The sequence below is a fragment of the Xyrauchen texanus genome, chromosome 43 (assembly GCF_025860055.1).
Source record: "Xyrauchen texanus isolate HMW12.3.18 chromosome 43, RBS_HiC_50CHRs, whole genome shotgun sequence".
Lineage (NCBI taxonomy): Eukaryota > Metazoa > Chordata > Actinopteri > Cypriniformes > Catostomidae > Xyrauchen > Xyrauchen texanus.
The window spans coordinates 18,707,519-18,723,102 of NC_068318.1; the positions used below are offsets into that span (position 1 = coordinate 18,707,519).

The 15,584-nt window shown below is 36.9% G+C and overlaps 1 protein-coding gene across 3 annotated transcripts in view; it reads left to right on the top strand.

Annotated features, from left to right (window-relative positions):
• Positions 1-14,602, top strand: part of LOC127636036 (FRAS1-related extracellular matrix protein 2-like) — an 81,884-nt gene extending 67,282 nt beyond the window's left edge. The window contains exons 14-25 of one of the 3 annotated variants that reach the window (XM_052116399.1): positions 3,391-3,694; positions 3,881-4,012; positions 7,462-7,793; positions 8,218-8,410; positions 9,487-9,595; positions 9,746-9,759; positions 9,883-10,010; positions 10,132-10,266; positions 10,918-11,044; positions 11,318-11,505; positions 12,135-12,281; positions 13,538-14,602. In XM_052116399.1, coding sequence (XP_051972359.1) covers positions 3,391-3,694; positions 3,881-4,012; positions 7,462-7,793; positions 8,218-8,410; positions 9,487-9,595; positions 9,746-9,759; positions 9,883-10,010; positions 10,132-10,266; positions 10,918-11,044; positions 11,318-11,505; positions 12,135-12,281; positions 13,538-14,041 — 2,313 coding nt within the window. In that variant the 3' untranslated portion in view covers positions 14,042-14,602. Of the gene's footprint in view, positions 1-3,390; positions 3,695-3,880; positions 4,013-7,461; positions 7,794-8,217; positions 8,415-9,469; positions 9,596-9,745; positions 9,760-9,882; positions 10,011-10,131; positions 10,267-10,917; positions 11,045-11,317; positions 11,506-12,134; positions 12,282-13,537 lie in introns of all 3 variants that reach the window. The other 2 variants (XM_052116397.1, XM_052116398.1) reach the window with 2 other exon arrangements.
• The last annotated feature ends 982 nt before the right edge of the window (positions 14,603-15,584 follow it).

Below are 15,584 nucleotides of genomic sequence, written 5' to 3' on the forward strand. Positions count from 1 at the left end.
TCCACAGCCATTTGAAAAATACAGTAAAGTTACACATTACTGTATTTAGTGAGATAACTGAGTACAAGACACTGAATATGTATGTTTCACATTGTTACTTCTTTGCAATTCTAATTTGTTCACAGCATTGTGCCAAAGAAAAAATACACCCTTATTTACAACAAACATAAACTCCCTTTGGGTAGAGCTGTGCACAACTGTAAACAATATTGCAGTACATATTGGAACTGAACATACATAGTACTGTAATCATTCATGCACATCCAGACGTTCCTCTCTGTCTGGCCACATAATTTCATCTACATCACAGCGAATATCATCTCTTGCAATGCAGCGAGGAAAGTATCTTCTCGAGTGGCAATCCACCCTCTGCAGGACTCTGCTGTGATGTCATCACATGCTGCATCCATGGCCACTAGCAGGGCCATTTGGGTATGTGGATGACGGTCATATACCTTCCACCTCCAGGAAGAGAAAAACTTCTCTATTGGATTCTATTAGGACTCTATTTAGGAATGGTGAGTAGGGAGGGAGATATTCCACCAGCATCCTATCATGTGCTGCAAACCACTGTCTGACGAGATCTGAGTGGTGAAAACGCACATTATCCCAAACAACAACATGCTTGCTCAGATGGTCTCCAGTTAGACCCCTCTCATTCTCAGGGATTATGTCCCTGTAAAGAGCGTCTAAAAAAGTCAGCAGATGTTGTGTGTTGTATGGACCAAGACGGGGGATATGGGTGAGGACGCCGTTTTCTGAGATGGCTGCACACATAGTAATATTCCCTCCTCGTTGGCCTGGGACATCAATGGTTGCTCTCTGTCCAATGCGATTCCTTCCACGTCTTCTACCTTTTGCCAGATTGAAACCTGCCTCATCAAGGTATATGAATGTGTGCAGCGGTTCCCTGGCCTCCAGCTCCAGTACGTGCTTTATTACAGAAGAGGGAGTGAGAAAAACTATAACAACTTTTCCTGTGTAACATAATGCATTTTGGACAACATATTGTACAGTATGCACTGTGAATACACATACACAGAACTGTCATGTAAGTGTAGTGCATGACACTACACAAAGTAAACAGTTTACAGCACTGAACATTACAGTATATGCATAGAACACATACATGTTTTACCTGTACATACTGGTGACAGATCTCCTTCACTCTGTCGCTGTTCCGTTCAAATGGCACATTGTACAATTGTTTCATGCGCATTTCATTCCTCCTAAGCACTCTGTCAATTGTAGCGACTGAAACAGATTCAATATTCCCAAAGACGTTGTCATCCTCTATAACAGCACTTTGTATCTCTCTCAACCTTATGGCATTGTTTGCAATCACCATTGCACAAATGGCTTCCTCTTGTTGCTGGAGTAAAAGGGGCCCTCTTCCACCTCTGCGAGGTTGTCTTGCAATCCTGTGTGGTGCAGAGTAAAATTACAGTAAATATGGCAAATCTTTACTGTAACACTACAATACACTAAATGTGTGATACAGTAAAGCTGTACGTCTAAATGTAAAATGTACAGTGACAAGTTATTGTCCCACTGCAAGCTTCATGTATGACACAATGACAGTAGTGCAGTGCAGATTGTTAAGTGCTGAATTACTGTCCATTTATACACACCTGTTCTCCCGACGAAATGTTTGAATAATTGAATTTACAGTGGTTCTCCCAACATTTGGCTGCACCCTTCGACCAGCCTCAGCCATTGTTAGGCCGTGATTGACAACATGATCCACAATTGTAGCCCTGATTTCATCAGGGATCCACCTATGTACTTGGCCTCTTCTTCCTCTTCCCCTGTTTTGTCCCCTTCCTCTTCCTCCCCGCACCCTCACCCCTCTTCCACGAGGCTGACCTTCCATTTATGTGTCACAGTATTGTAGAAATGGTACACACTATGTCCTGCTTGGTTCATATATGCTTGTAAAGTGGGGGTTTATGGGATTCAGCTCTGACAGTGATTGTAGAGAAGTGGCTTATCATTGGTTGCAACTAATACGTCACACACCCCTTCTCATCAGTGAAAGATTCACCTGAGAGAAATTGTTCAATTTAGGAGATATTTTCAGGAAAAAAAGATTACATTTTTTTAATTTTATTTGCTTGACAGATTTTGACAACTAGTTCAACATTTTTGTATGTAATGACTAAAGCAATGAAATGAGGACTATTAGTTTTATATGGAATGACTATTCAGCATTCACAAGTATAGTTCATTTTGACTGACATGACATAAGCAAGTGATAATGTTATAGAACAGCAGAGAGTTGTATGAAAGCAGTTGATGCATGTCCAAAAGCATTCGCAATTTGTTGGAAGGAATGAGAAACTGCTACTATGATGTGCACAAATGACTAAATGTTGTGGAGGTTGAACTAACTGTTGTGCAAATGTAAATAGTGATGTGAGAAATGCACCAAAGCGACTGAGAAAAACTATAATAGAGTTTTCAATAGGAAATACAAGTAAATAAAATACATTAGCGATTGTTAGAATTTTTTATATTTAATTATAAAAATGAAAGGAAATTATATTCTTGAAGTAGCACAAGGAGCACAAACTTTTTTAAATCCTCCATGTTGCACCTTGAAATAAATGCTTTTATTATCAATGGAAGTCTGCTTTGTCTTACAAAAAAGTACTTTTGTTGATTCATAGTACAATGATGGTATCAGATGATGCTGAATGGCTACCATGTTATTCATGTATAGTTGTATTTACATGATTACAACTATACATGACTACTATAGTACATGCCCAGAAATACCAGAAGCATGGCTTCCCCTAATATTTATGTTTATAAACGATAGATAGATAGATAGATAGATAGATAGATAGATAGATAGATAGACAGACAGACAGACAGACAGACAGACAGACAGATAGATAGATAGATAGATAGATAGATAGATAGATAGATAGATAGATGGATAGATAGATAGATAAGAGCGACAGATAGATAGATAGACAGACAGACAGACAGACAGACAGACAGACAGACAGACAGATAGATAGATAGATAGATAGATAGATAGATAGATAGATAGATAGATGGATAGATAGATAGATAGATAGATAGATAGATAGATAGATAGATAGATAGATAGATAGATAGATAGATAAGAGCGACAGATAGATAGATAGATAGACAGACAGACAGACAGACAGACAGACAGACAGACAGACAGACAGACAGACAGACAGACAGACAGACAGACAGATAGATAGATAGATAGATAGATAGATAGATAGATAGATAGATAGATAGATAGATAGATAGATCGATCTGCTATATTATATTATTGCACTAATTAGGAGTACTTTAATTGCAATTGAATTATCAAATTCTCTTTGAACTGTTTTCTTCTCTGACTCCAAGGCTTGCAACACCAAATATCCAGACTATGACACAACAGGCTCCATCTGCATTAGCGAGCACATCAATGACACCCTGACGCGTTACCGATGGCTCATTAGCGCACCCAGTGGCCCGGATGGCGTCACCAGCCCCATGAAAGAAGCTGACTTTGACACTTTCTTCACCTCCTCCAAGATGATCACCCTAGACTCCATTTATTTCCAAGCGGGCTCTAGAGTTCAGTGTGCAGCCCGTGCTGTGAATTCTAACGGGGATGAGGGGCTGGAGCTGAGCAGCCTCATTGTGTCTATTAGCATGGAAGAAGGTGAGGCTGAAACCATCACATTAAGTGGGATTATATGAAAATGGTTTGCTTTGTATGATGGAACCAAAGGACATTATGCTTTTCCCGGGCCACTGGTTATAATATACCATTTGCAATGTGGAATTAGACTGTCAGTAGGTGGTAATATGCTTGAAGTAATGTTTATGTCTTTGATGTTCCGAGCAGGGATGTGCCAACCACGTAAATTGGGCACAGTAGGTGCTGAGCCCTTTTCTGCCAAACTACGTTATACAGGTGCTGAAGACCCTCAATATGCCAATCTCATCAAGCTTACTGTCACCATGCCCCACATAGACGGTAAGAGAATAATTTTCCCCTCTGGCTGCCAGATCATTTGCTTAGTTCAGTCCCTCAAAGAAACACCTCTCACATATTCCCCTGGGGAAAATTCAGTTGCAAATTTTCAGTTTCCTCCTGAGAAAACCGAATCAAAGGGGGAGTGATGTGTAAAAATAAACAAATATCAAGTTGCAAATTTGCTGAGAGCATTTTCTGTCAAAACTATTTTTTTCTTTTATCAAAATGATTCTGAGATAGAAACGATACAAAGGAGCAAAGGCCATATTAAATTATTTTGAGAAATACTTGTCATAAGTTACATTGCATGTCAGCAGTACAGGACAAAAACAAGTGTTTGAACAAAGATAGGTGTTTTAAAGCTACTTTTCTGCAGCACATCAAAAGCTATTTCCGCTTTCCAAAAACTTTTTTTTTTATAGATTTTGTGATGACAATCAGCAACAACTCACTTTACAGCTTGCAAAATGGGCAATTAAAGGCATAGTTCACAACAAATTTGGTAACACTTTACAATAAAGTTCCATTTGTCAACATGAGCTAACAATAAATAATACTTTTGCAGCATTTACTAATCTTAGTTCATGTTAATTTTAGGGCTGTCAATCAAATAAAAATTTTAATGGAATTAATTACATGGTGTCCTGATTTAATCGCATATACAAATATTTATATTATTTATATATATATATATATATATATATATATATATATATATATATATATATATATATATATATATATATATATATATATATATATAAATAAAATAAAACCATATTCAGATAATTAAAATGCATACATTCTTGTAGTAGAAGAGTTAATCATTTATAAGACAATACAAAAAGCGACTTTAGAATACAATGTATTGTTTACTACCATATTATTGATCATAACCCAATCATTTGTACACAGTTCACAACAATCCATTTCACGAGTGAATTTGTCAATCAGTTCAAGATTTATTATGCGGGCTTGTTTAAGGACCCGTCAATGTACACCTGCATCAGACATGCTTGTGTAGCGTCTCGGGTGCATTGCGTTATAAACATACATTTTTAGGTCACTGTATCAAGTTAAATATAGTTTAATACTTAGAACACATCTTGAGATCCCTTATTTCGAATTTGCGCTCTATCAAGTGTTTTGAACGCAAGAACGTAACGCATGTTTGTGTTGTGGTGTCTGCTGGATGGTTGTTTTCTTCACTGTATAAACTGCTCATTGCCATACAGCTGAAGTTGCACATACTGCCCTCTGGAGTAAATAGATGGTACTACAAGATTGCATTTCTCAGGAATCTTACATATTACGGTCAGGGGGGCATTGCGATTAATTGCGTTAATTTGTTTAACGCGTCAAATTAATCGCACTGAATTATCGCGTTAAATCAACAGCCCTAGTTAATTTCAATATATACTAATACCCTTTTAAAATCGAAAGTTGGATTTGTTAACATTAGTTAATGCACTATTAACTAACATGAACTAACAATGAATAATTGTAGTTTTATTAACTTACGTTAATTAAGATTCATTAATGCTGTAAAAAATGCATAGATAATTGTTTGTTCATGATACCTAATGCATTAACTAATGTAAAAAAATTGACATCACATTTGGTTATATTTTTCCATAGTTTTTAATTAGATTACATCATTTGGAATGCTTCATGTGATTGAAGTTCATGCCCTCGTTAAAGGGTTAGTTCACCTAAAAATACAAATTATCTCATCATTTACTTTCATCTGCTGAACACAAAAAAGAAATATATATTTCAGCTCTGAAGATCCATACAGTACAAGTGAATGGTGGCCAGACCTTTGAATCTCCAAAAACCACATAAAGGCAACATTGAAGTAATCCATACAACTCCAGTGTGTTAATCAATGTCATTTGAAGTGATCCAATTGGTTTTGGGGAGAGCACATACCAAAATATGATTTCTTTTTCTCTATAAATCTTGACAGCAGTCTCCTTGCCGATCATTATTTCAAGCTCGATTACACTTCTGTTACACTTCGATGTACTGTAATTGAGCTTGAAATCATGATCGTGCCTTGAGATTTCAATGGCATGATGTACCTTGAAAAAGGAGTTACATTTTGGTCTGTTCTAGACCAAACTAATAACCTACTACATTACTTCAGAAGACATTGATTAAAATACTGAAGTCGTATGGATTACTTTAATGTTGCCTTTATCTGCTTTTTGGACCTTCAAATTTCTGGCCATTTACTTGCATTGTGAGGACCTACAGAGCTGAAATATTCTTCTAAAAATCATAATTTGTGTTCTGCAGAATAAAGAAAGTCATACACATCTGGGATGGCATGAAGGAGAGTAAAAGATAAGAGAATGTTAATTTTGGGGTGAACTATCCCTTTAAAGACATTAATTACACAGTCTTATAACTTTGTCTTTTTGTCAGATTTTTTATTACTTTTTTTGCTTCAAATAAAAATGTTTAATGTTTTGATTCAAATCAGAGCTGGTTCATTTGGTTCATAACTTAAAACTCTTTTTTTAAGGATTTTATTTAATCCCTATGGGAAAAAATTCAATAGAATAATATTTCAGGAACCAAGATGCTGAAAAAGTCTGCAGGCTCTTTTGCGCTCTATTGACATTAAACTTGGTGCAACGCATTTTAAAATGCCAGTGAACAGCAACTTAAATTTCTTAACACAAACATATCAAATGTCTTCAGAAGACTTGAATATGATTTATTTATTTGTTTTTAACCTGCCCCCATTCTCTTTTATTGACCTTATTCATGCTAGCACCATCTTTGATTTTTAATGGGATTGACAATGAGGCTGTGAGGGATAGACTTACCATCTCTTCAATGGCACGCAGAGTACAAAGCTGTATTAAGCTACTAGATCACATCTGATTTTCCACCACTCATGTTGTCTGGAGTTTTTGGTCTGCTGAATGTTCTTATAAAGATATGTTTTCTCAGTGTTTAGTCGGCGTAATGATCCAGAAACACTTTAAACTGCAGCTGCGGTCTGTCCCTCACAGCCTAGTTGTCAATCAAAGATGGTGCTGCTGTGAATAAGGTCTATAATATTTAATTGTATCCTGCCTTACATCTCCTTTTTGTTCCATGGAAGACAGAAAATCAACTGGTTTGGAACAACATGAGGCTGAGTAAATAATTACATCATTTTCATTTTTGGGTGGACTATCCCTTTAAATACTGTTTCAAATAGTGTCTCTGTGCATATGTTTCAAAGGTAATCCATAATGCTTTACTTCTAACCCTCCTTAGATTCAGATATTGAAATTTACTTTTCATTTAAATGTTATATTTCAATGCTGTAGCCTATTAGAACCTGTATGACATTGTAATTTTTGTTTAAGGCTAGTCAGTGTGATGAATACAATATTAGTTTGTTAATTATCATCATTGTCTTTGTATGCGTTGTGCTCTCTGCTCACCAGGCTTGCTCCCAGTGGTCTCCACTCAGTCTCTGTCTAATTTCGAGCTGACCCTCAGCCCCGATGGCACTCGCGTGGGAAACCACAGGTGCTCCAATCTGCTGGACTTTAATGAGGTCTCCACAAACCACGGCTTCCTGACCAAGGCAACTCAGAATATAGAGAGTGCCAGAGAGGCTCTGCCGTATCAGTACAGCAGCATTCTCAGGGGGCTGAGCACACTACGCTTTTACAGGAACCTGAACTTGGAGGCTTGTCTGTGGGAGTTTGTGAGTTATTATGACATGTCTGAGCTGCTCACAGACTGCGGGGGAACCATCGGAACAGATGGGCAGGTCAGAGGTTCATAAATCGAATGACGAACAAGTGTTTCATATTTGTCTATTTGGATTTCATTTAAGACATTTTAGCAAAAACATCTGAGACAAAGTTGATACCCTCTGGGTACACAAATAGTCACCTGATGTTTTTCATAAACAGTGTTTGGAAATGTTTGAGACAGAGTTTGTGATGCCATATTGCATCAAGCAAACAGAATGACCATGTTACACTGAACGTTTTTCTAGGATTTTTCTAGTCTTGATTAAACTCGGTCCCACAGGTGTTCACACTGGCCTCATTACTGGGGAGCACATTTTATAGTCTGGTATTTTGATCATAATTGACTATGGAAATTAGTAAATGTTTCGTAATAAATAAATGTACCTATATTACTACTTACTCATCTTCAGTAACTTTTGCAATGTGTTTTTTTCATAGGTGTTGAACCTGGTGCAGTCGTACGTGACCCTACGAGTCCCACTCCACGTCTCATACGTGTTTCATTCCCCAGTTGGTGCAGGAGGCTGGCAGCATTTTGACCTGCATTCAGAGCTGCGGCTCACTTTCGTGTATGACACTGCCATCTTGTGGCAGGACGGTGTTGGCAGCCCTGCGCAGGCAGAACTGCAAGGCAAGTTAAGATGTTCCACTTTTATGCATGTTTCAGTGTGAAAACACGTACATAGTTTATTTTAGTTTATTTTCAGTTTATTTTGATCTCAAAGTTCTAGTACCTCATGGCTGTTATATTTACAATCCTAAAATATTTTCAAAGATGCAGTGACCCCAAAGTGTAAAAATTCTGTATATGAAAGCTGTTGCATTAGATAACAAAATATCACAGCAATTTACCTTTATTTTAAAGTGAAACATCACAAGCTCTGTTTTCAAGCAAAAAAAGTCATTTGTTATGTTGTCAATTGTAAAAATATGTTCATAATTTATATAAATACTATTTGGAGACTTTTTGAGTATGAGACATAGTGGAACATAGTTAAAGGAATAGTTTGCCCAAAGATGTGTATGACTTTCTTTCTTCTGCAGATGAAAAATGATTTTTAGAAGCGTAATTCAGCTCTGTAGGTCCATACAAAGCAATTGAATGATGACTAAAACTTTGAAGCGCCAAAAAGCACATAAAGGCAGCATAAAAGTAATCCATACGACTCCAGTGGGTTAATTCATGTCTTCTGAAGCAATCTAATAAATTTTGGATGAGAACAATACATTTGTATGTGCTTTTTGGAGCTTCAAAGTTTTAGTCAACATTCACTTGCATTGTATGGACCTACAAAGCTGAAATATTCTTTTAAAAATCTTTGTTTGTGTTATGCAGAAGAAAGAAATTCCCATCTGGGATGGCATGAGGGTTGAGAAAATGATGAGAGAATGTTAATTTTTGGATGAACTATTCCTATAATGTGATGAACAACACCTGTGGTTACTCTTCAAGAACACCTGTGTGAACTTGAGGGCAACAGTACATCCTTTAAAAATGATCTTGGGACCAATTGTTTAAAACTCATTGCAAAATGGTTAAGAAAGGTGAATTTATTTATTTAATGCAATGACATTGCAATGACATTGATACATTTTTTTAAGTGTGACTTCAGTGTCCAGATACGATTTGGGGCCAAATGAATGTCCCATGTGGTCATAAGACACAAGCGAAGCTATAAAACTAATACAGAAATGTAATTCATGTAGGTGCCCTTTATCCTACCAGCATGAGGATTAATGAGCAGGGGAGACTTGTTGTAAACTTCCGAACAGAAGCTCGCTTCAGGGGCTTGTTTGTGGTGACACATCCTGGTGCGTTTTTTTATATCTTCCTTATGCTCCAAGTTGCTACTGTATATTTCTTTATTAAAATACTTCTCCTGGAAACAAAGATGAAGTACAAGGACTGTACCAAATAATGTATCTTTTTAGCAGCAAATCTGAGGGGTCTGAAGACTGCAAATAGGATCAAAAGATCATGTAAGAACCCAGTCTGTTGTTAAAATACATTAGTATTTACCACATAGAGTACATCAAAGCTTAATTTAACTTTTTAGTTCAATTTGATTAACTCAACTTGCTGTCTCTAACCTGATTACATAGCATCACCTGTGAGGTCCATGGTGTTGAGTGCAGACCACCCAGGCTTGACCTTTAACCTCTCTCTGATCAGGACAGAGCCCACGTACAGTCAGCCTGTCCAGCAATGGATGTTTATATCTGACTTTGCCGTAAGTCTCTTTTAACAATGTGCTCTCACTGAGAGATTTTCCATTATGTACATTATGTGTTATAAGTGTCTAATTTGTTAGTATTTATAATTAACTGATCTGTGACATCCATGACCTGCAGGTTCGTGATTATTCAGGCACATACACACTGAAGTTGATCCCCTGTACAGCAGCACTAAATGAGGAGTACTCTGTACCTCCAGTCTGCAACCCTAGAGAGCCAGTTACCTTTGAGCTTGATATCCGCTTTCAGCAGGTAAACAAAATAAATATATAAATCAGGAATTAGGTTAAATGTAGTGCATAAAGGCCTGTTATGAGCTATTGGTTTTAATAAATTAGACATTCAGCACAGTACTCAATTGAAATAAGTTACATTTGTTGCTGTATTTTAGGTATGAATTTTCCATTCACAAGAAGATGAAATGGCTTGTAAAATGTATTTTATTTTATATTATGTTTTGTAAGGCCATCAAATAACAAGAATTCAGTATGGTTTGTTTTACTTTTACTTGTTTTAAAATAAACTATTATTTATATTGTCAAGCCGGTTCTCGCCTCCTCCTTCCCGGGTTTCGGCACCAGTGTAAAGGGATCAATGGAGAGGAGGGGGCGAGAACCAGCTTGACAATATAAATAATAGTTTTAATGATAAACTTAAAAGACACAAACACACACATGACAGACATGTCCATAAACTATCTCTCTCTCCCGCACAATCCTCCGCAGTCGACCTTTATCCCTCTCGGAGGCTTGATTAGCCTGATAAGGGACCGGGTGTGTATAATCACGACCCGGCCCCACCCTCCACCCTGCCACAAATGGATTTTATCAGCAGATATATAGACAACAGTTAAATCTAAAATACTTTTGAAAGAAGCCACGTAAATGTATTCACTTTCTTTAGGTGAGTGACCCTGTTGCTGTGGAGTTCAGTCTGAATACGCAGATGTTTCTGTTGTCTGATAAAGCATTGTGGCTGTCAGATGGATCTTTGGGCTTCGGTCAAGAGAGCGATGCAACTTTTTCTCAGGGTACGTCCTCTACAAACACCTATGTAATTATGTATGGAACTAATTCAGTTTGTGTTTTCTTGTAGATTGTCAAGCTAAATCTTTTTAGACTTGATCAGTTTAGGCATTTTTGCACAGCAAAGCATGTTGAGGATGTTGTGTTTCAGTCAAACCAGGTTTAATCAGTTTGTAATTCTTTACATTGAAAGCCTAGGACCAATTTTTTAATTATGTTTCAATCACAGTTCTGGATTATACTATATAATGCTGACACTTAGGAATGTTCTCCATAAGGTGACACAATCTATGGACGGGTAATGGTGGACCCTGTACAGAACTTAGGTGACTCCTTTTACTGTAACATTGAGAATGTGTATCTGTGCACTGGAGCTGATGGATATGTTCCGAAATACAACCCCACCAAGTTTGAGTTTGGATGCCTTGCAGACACTCCTTCCCTGCTCTACCGTTTCAAGATTATTGTGAGTATATTGTTCATCTTTAAAATAAAATGCAAGAAAATAAGAACATCCATGTAAGAAGGTCAGCATAATATGATTTATTATAATATAATATAATATACAACAGTTAGTTCCAGTCCTTGAATCTGATTGGACGAGAGATGTTCCATGAGTACTGATGTCTCAAACATCAGCACTCGGATGCTTCACTGTTTGCATCTCTCCGCTTGTGTTTATTCCATTCTAAACTAAAGTGTAAGAGCAGTGCAGATGTGTAAAAAGTATATGTGTCTCTTTATGTTTATTTTTGTGACATCGCAGATTTTAGCCGGCAGGTGGGAGCAAAAGATAATTTTAATGTGTATGGATGGATAGATAGATAATGATAAAAGTACGATATAAAAACATATACAATATGAACAAGGCACATACTATACACAAATATTGCAAAAAATACACAATAAATGCATAAAATTAACAAAATTGAATACCAAAGTAGCTATTAAACAAAAGTATCTTGCATGAGACATTTGCACGATACTAATAGTAAGGTAAGAAAAAATTATTTATTGCTCATGCATAATGACTGAACCAGATTATTGTGAAAACTCCTTAAATGAAAATGGTCTCATGAATCCATCTGCCTCTAGGACAAAGCTCAGCCAGAGACTCAGGCAAAGAGTTTTGGAGATGTGGGTTTTAACACCCTGCTAGCTGTGGACGACCCCTCTGCCCTCTCTCTGGTGAAACAACCAGGCTCTGATGGATTTAGGCTGGATTCAACTCCCCTATTCCAGGTTTAATCTTCATGATGGTTAATGGAATTGAAATTACATTTAAAGACCCCATGAAATCTATTTCATTCCTGTGTTGATGTATTTCCTATTGAAACAGAAAGTTTGGGCAGGACATATGAAAGGCATTTTTTTAAGCCAACTGGCTTTATGTCACAGCCATAAACTATGATTTACTACTTGCTAGTCAGTTGCAGGTGGTATGAGGGGAGGGACATTCTCAAGCATGCCCAGAACGTATTTGATTGGACAAAAATTGGTTTAGTGCAACATGACTCATCAATATTTATGGGCTGTTTTCCAGGATGGCTGTACATTTTAATGGAATGCTCTGAATTCAATTCAAGTTAAGCTCAATCGAAAGCATTTGTAGCATAATGTTGGTTACCACAAAAAGAAAAACTCGTCCCTTGTTTATTTAAAATTGCGGTTACAGTAATCACTTACAATGGAAGTGAAAGGGCCGGTCCATTATCATAAAAAAAACACTTTTTCAAAGAATAGCCACAAGATGTAGACATTATTTACTGTATGTTATCATTACTCTAGTGTGATAAAATCTCTGTTCTACATTAGTTTTGTTAGATTTTCTTTGTCATGGCAATGAATTTCAAATCAGGGCCGTTTCTAGCTCTAAGTGGTTTAAGCAGCCGTTAAGGACACCGGAGCCACCAGGAGGCCCCGTAAAGCAAGGTTGTTGGTTTGTTATTTTTATTTTTTTTTTTGTTAAATATACTAAAAGCTGCAACTAAGACTGTTATGGCTCAATTGCACAGTTACATGGATGGGTTGGGGTCAACCAAGTAGGTTTTCACATAGGGCCCCCATATGCTCAGAAACGGCACTGGTTCAAATATTTGATAGAACTGTACACTGATAAGATTAGTACACGATTTTATCATACTAAAATAATGTTAACATGTATATGTTTTATGTCTTGTGGCTATACTTTTGAAACTGTGTGTATTTTAACATGTACAGACTGGCCCCATTCATTTCCATTGCAAGTGCCCTATACTGTAACCACAATTTTAAATAAATATGGAACATGTTGAAAATATTTTTTAATTGTGTATATCTGCAAAAAGTTACCTTTTAGTAGTAGAATATACAGTAGATGGCCTCAAAGACAATAGACATGGACTAAAAGCCACAAATCTCCAATTTTGATTTCATAGTGTCTTAAGTTTGTAATAATTCACCATATATTATAGATAGTCAAGGCGTGCAAATTCTCAACTGTCTTTCTCATCCTCTAGGTGGCTGCAGGCAGGGAATGGTACATTCACACCATCTATACACTGCGTTCAAAAGACAATGCCAAACGTGGCATTGGCAAGCGAAGCGTAGTATACCATTCAATAATGTCAGGTGACCTAACAGCAGAGGCCAGAGGACGCTCTAAGCGGTCCAACAGAGAAGTCCCCTTTCTGGCAGAGGAGATCGGACCTGAGAACAACCGAGGAACGAATATCATGCACATTGCCCTGGACCGCAGTCGTGGGCATGCTGCGTCTGGGGTGGAGCTGTTCGCAGACGGACTGTCTCCACGGGATCTCAGTGCACGAAATGTGGAAGAGAATGCAGTAACGGTGGCGGGAGCCCTCATGGGACTGCTTCTCACCGTCCTTGTTGTTGTAGTGATGGCATTGGTGGTTCGCTCAAGGCGGACACCTACTAAACAAGCCCCAAGTGTTTCATCTAGCCTACAGCCTGTTATAGTTCGAAGCAGCCTTGACATTGCTGACAGTTCTGAGGTTTGAGGAACTAATGGACTCCTTAATCATACATTGGATGAATTCCTGTTTTGTTTTCTTTGTTTTAAACAAGTGCCTCTGACAGGTGTGATCATAAAGAGAGCTCATGACCCAGTCCAACGCTAGCCCAAAGAATTCTCCATTCAGTCCTCATGTCATGTTCTACAGAGGTTTTATTTTATAGTCAATATGCATAACCATCATGGGACTCCAATATATTTTGGAAGATAGAAATAGTTGTTGCTGATGAGTGAAATGATATACACATTCTAAATCCCTGGCAACAGCCTAATGTTATTACATTAAAATGTGTGTTATTAGTCAATAGCCACCACTGTTATCAAAACAAAAAAGTTCAACTCAAGTGACAGAAAATTTCTTTAAGCTTTTTGTTCTGTTTGAAGGAGATTGTAGGACAGTATGAGGACCAAATTAATTGTTATAGTTTTACAGTAGTAGCAATAACTGTGGTAATTAAAGTACTTTGGCGAAAATTAGTTTTCCATTGGACATATTTTTAAAGGAAAGGTCTGGGTTCAATACAAGTTAAGGTAGATTGACAGCATTTGTGGCATAATGTTGATTACCACAAAAATAGAGGTTAAAGTTAGGCACTTACAATGGAAGTGATTGGGGCCAATTTTCTGAGCGTTTAAAGGCAGAAATAAGAAATGTATTGTTTTATAAAAGCAGTTACATTAATTACAAAAATAGTTACAAAAATAATTACAAAAAGTTAAATGAATTCTTCTGCTGAAACTTGTGTATTATTTAAGCTGTAAAGTTGTTTAAATCATCGTCATTTTTACATTCGTATTTACAGCATTACGTTGTGATGGCAACATAGTTGTAAAATACTGTAGGATATAACTACACAGATAGGGCTAGTTAGCAATTTAATCACAATAAAATGTTACGTCTTATAGCTATACTTTTGAAACAGTCAGTATTTTAATGTTTACAAATTGGCCCCATTGACTTCCATTGTAAGTGCCTCACTGTAAATGCTTTTTTTAAAGAAAAGGAGGGACTAGCTGAAATTTGGTGGTGGTGGTAATCAACATTATGCCACAAATGCTTTCGATTGAGCTTATTACTTCAAGGTATGAATGATGACTATCACTGACACTGGTACTGATATTGTTTTTCACGTTACATTAATACTTCTACTACAGAAACAAATGCAGTCATACATAAGTTTACATTTAAGTCAGATGTTATCACATTTATGAATTGTTGCTGCTGTTGTGTATTAATAATTTATAAAAAAAAAAAGTTTCATTTATTCATTAGTATTCATGAGAACTGCTTGCATACTCAAGCATTAAATCTTAAATATTGCAATTTTGCGCTCAGAGAGGATTCAGTTGTGTGTTACAAACCAAGGGGAAAACTGACTCAGGAAATCACTTAGATTTCCAAATCGTCTCATTCACTCTGTTGTCACTTTCCCTCATAAACACTTTTCTCTTAGCTGTAGCACTAATCTCTGATATGTTTGTATTAACTGATTCATTTTTGGTGTCTTCAGTGTTATTGACAGGCATAT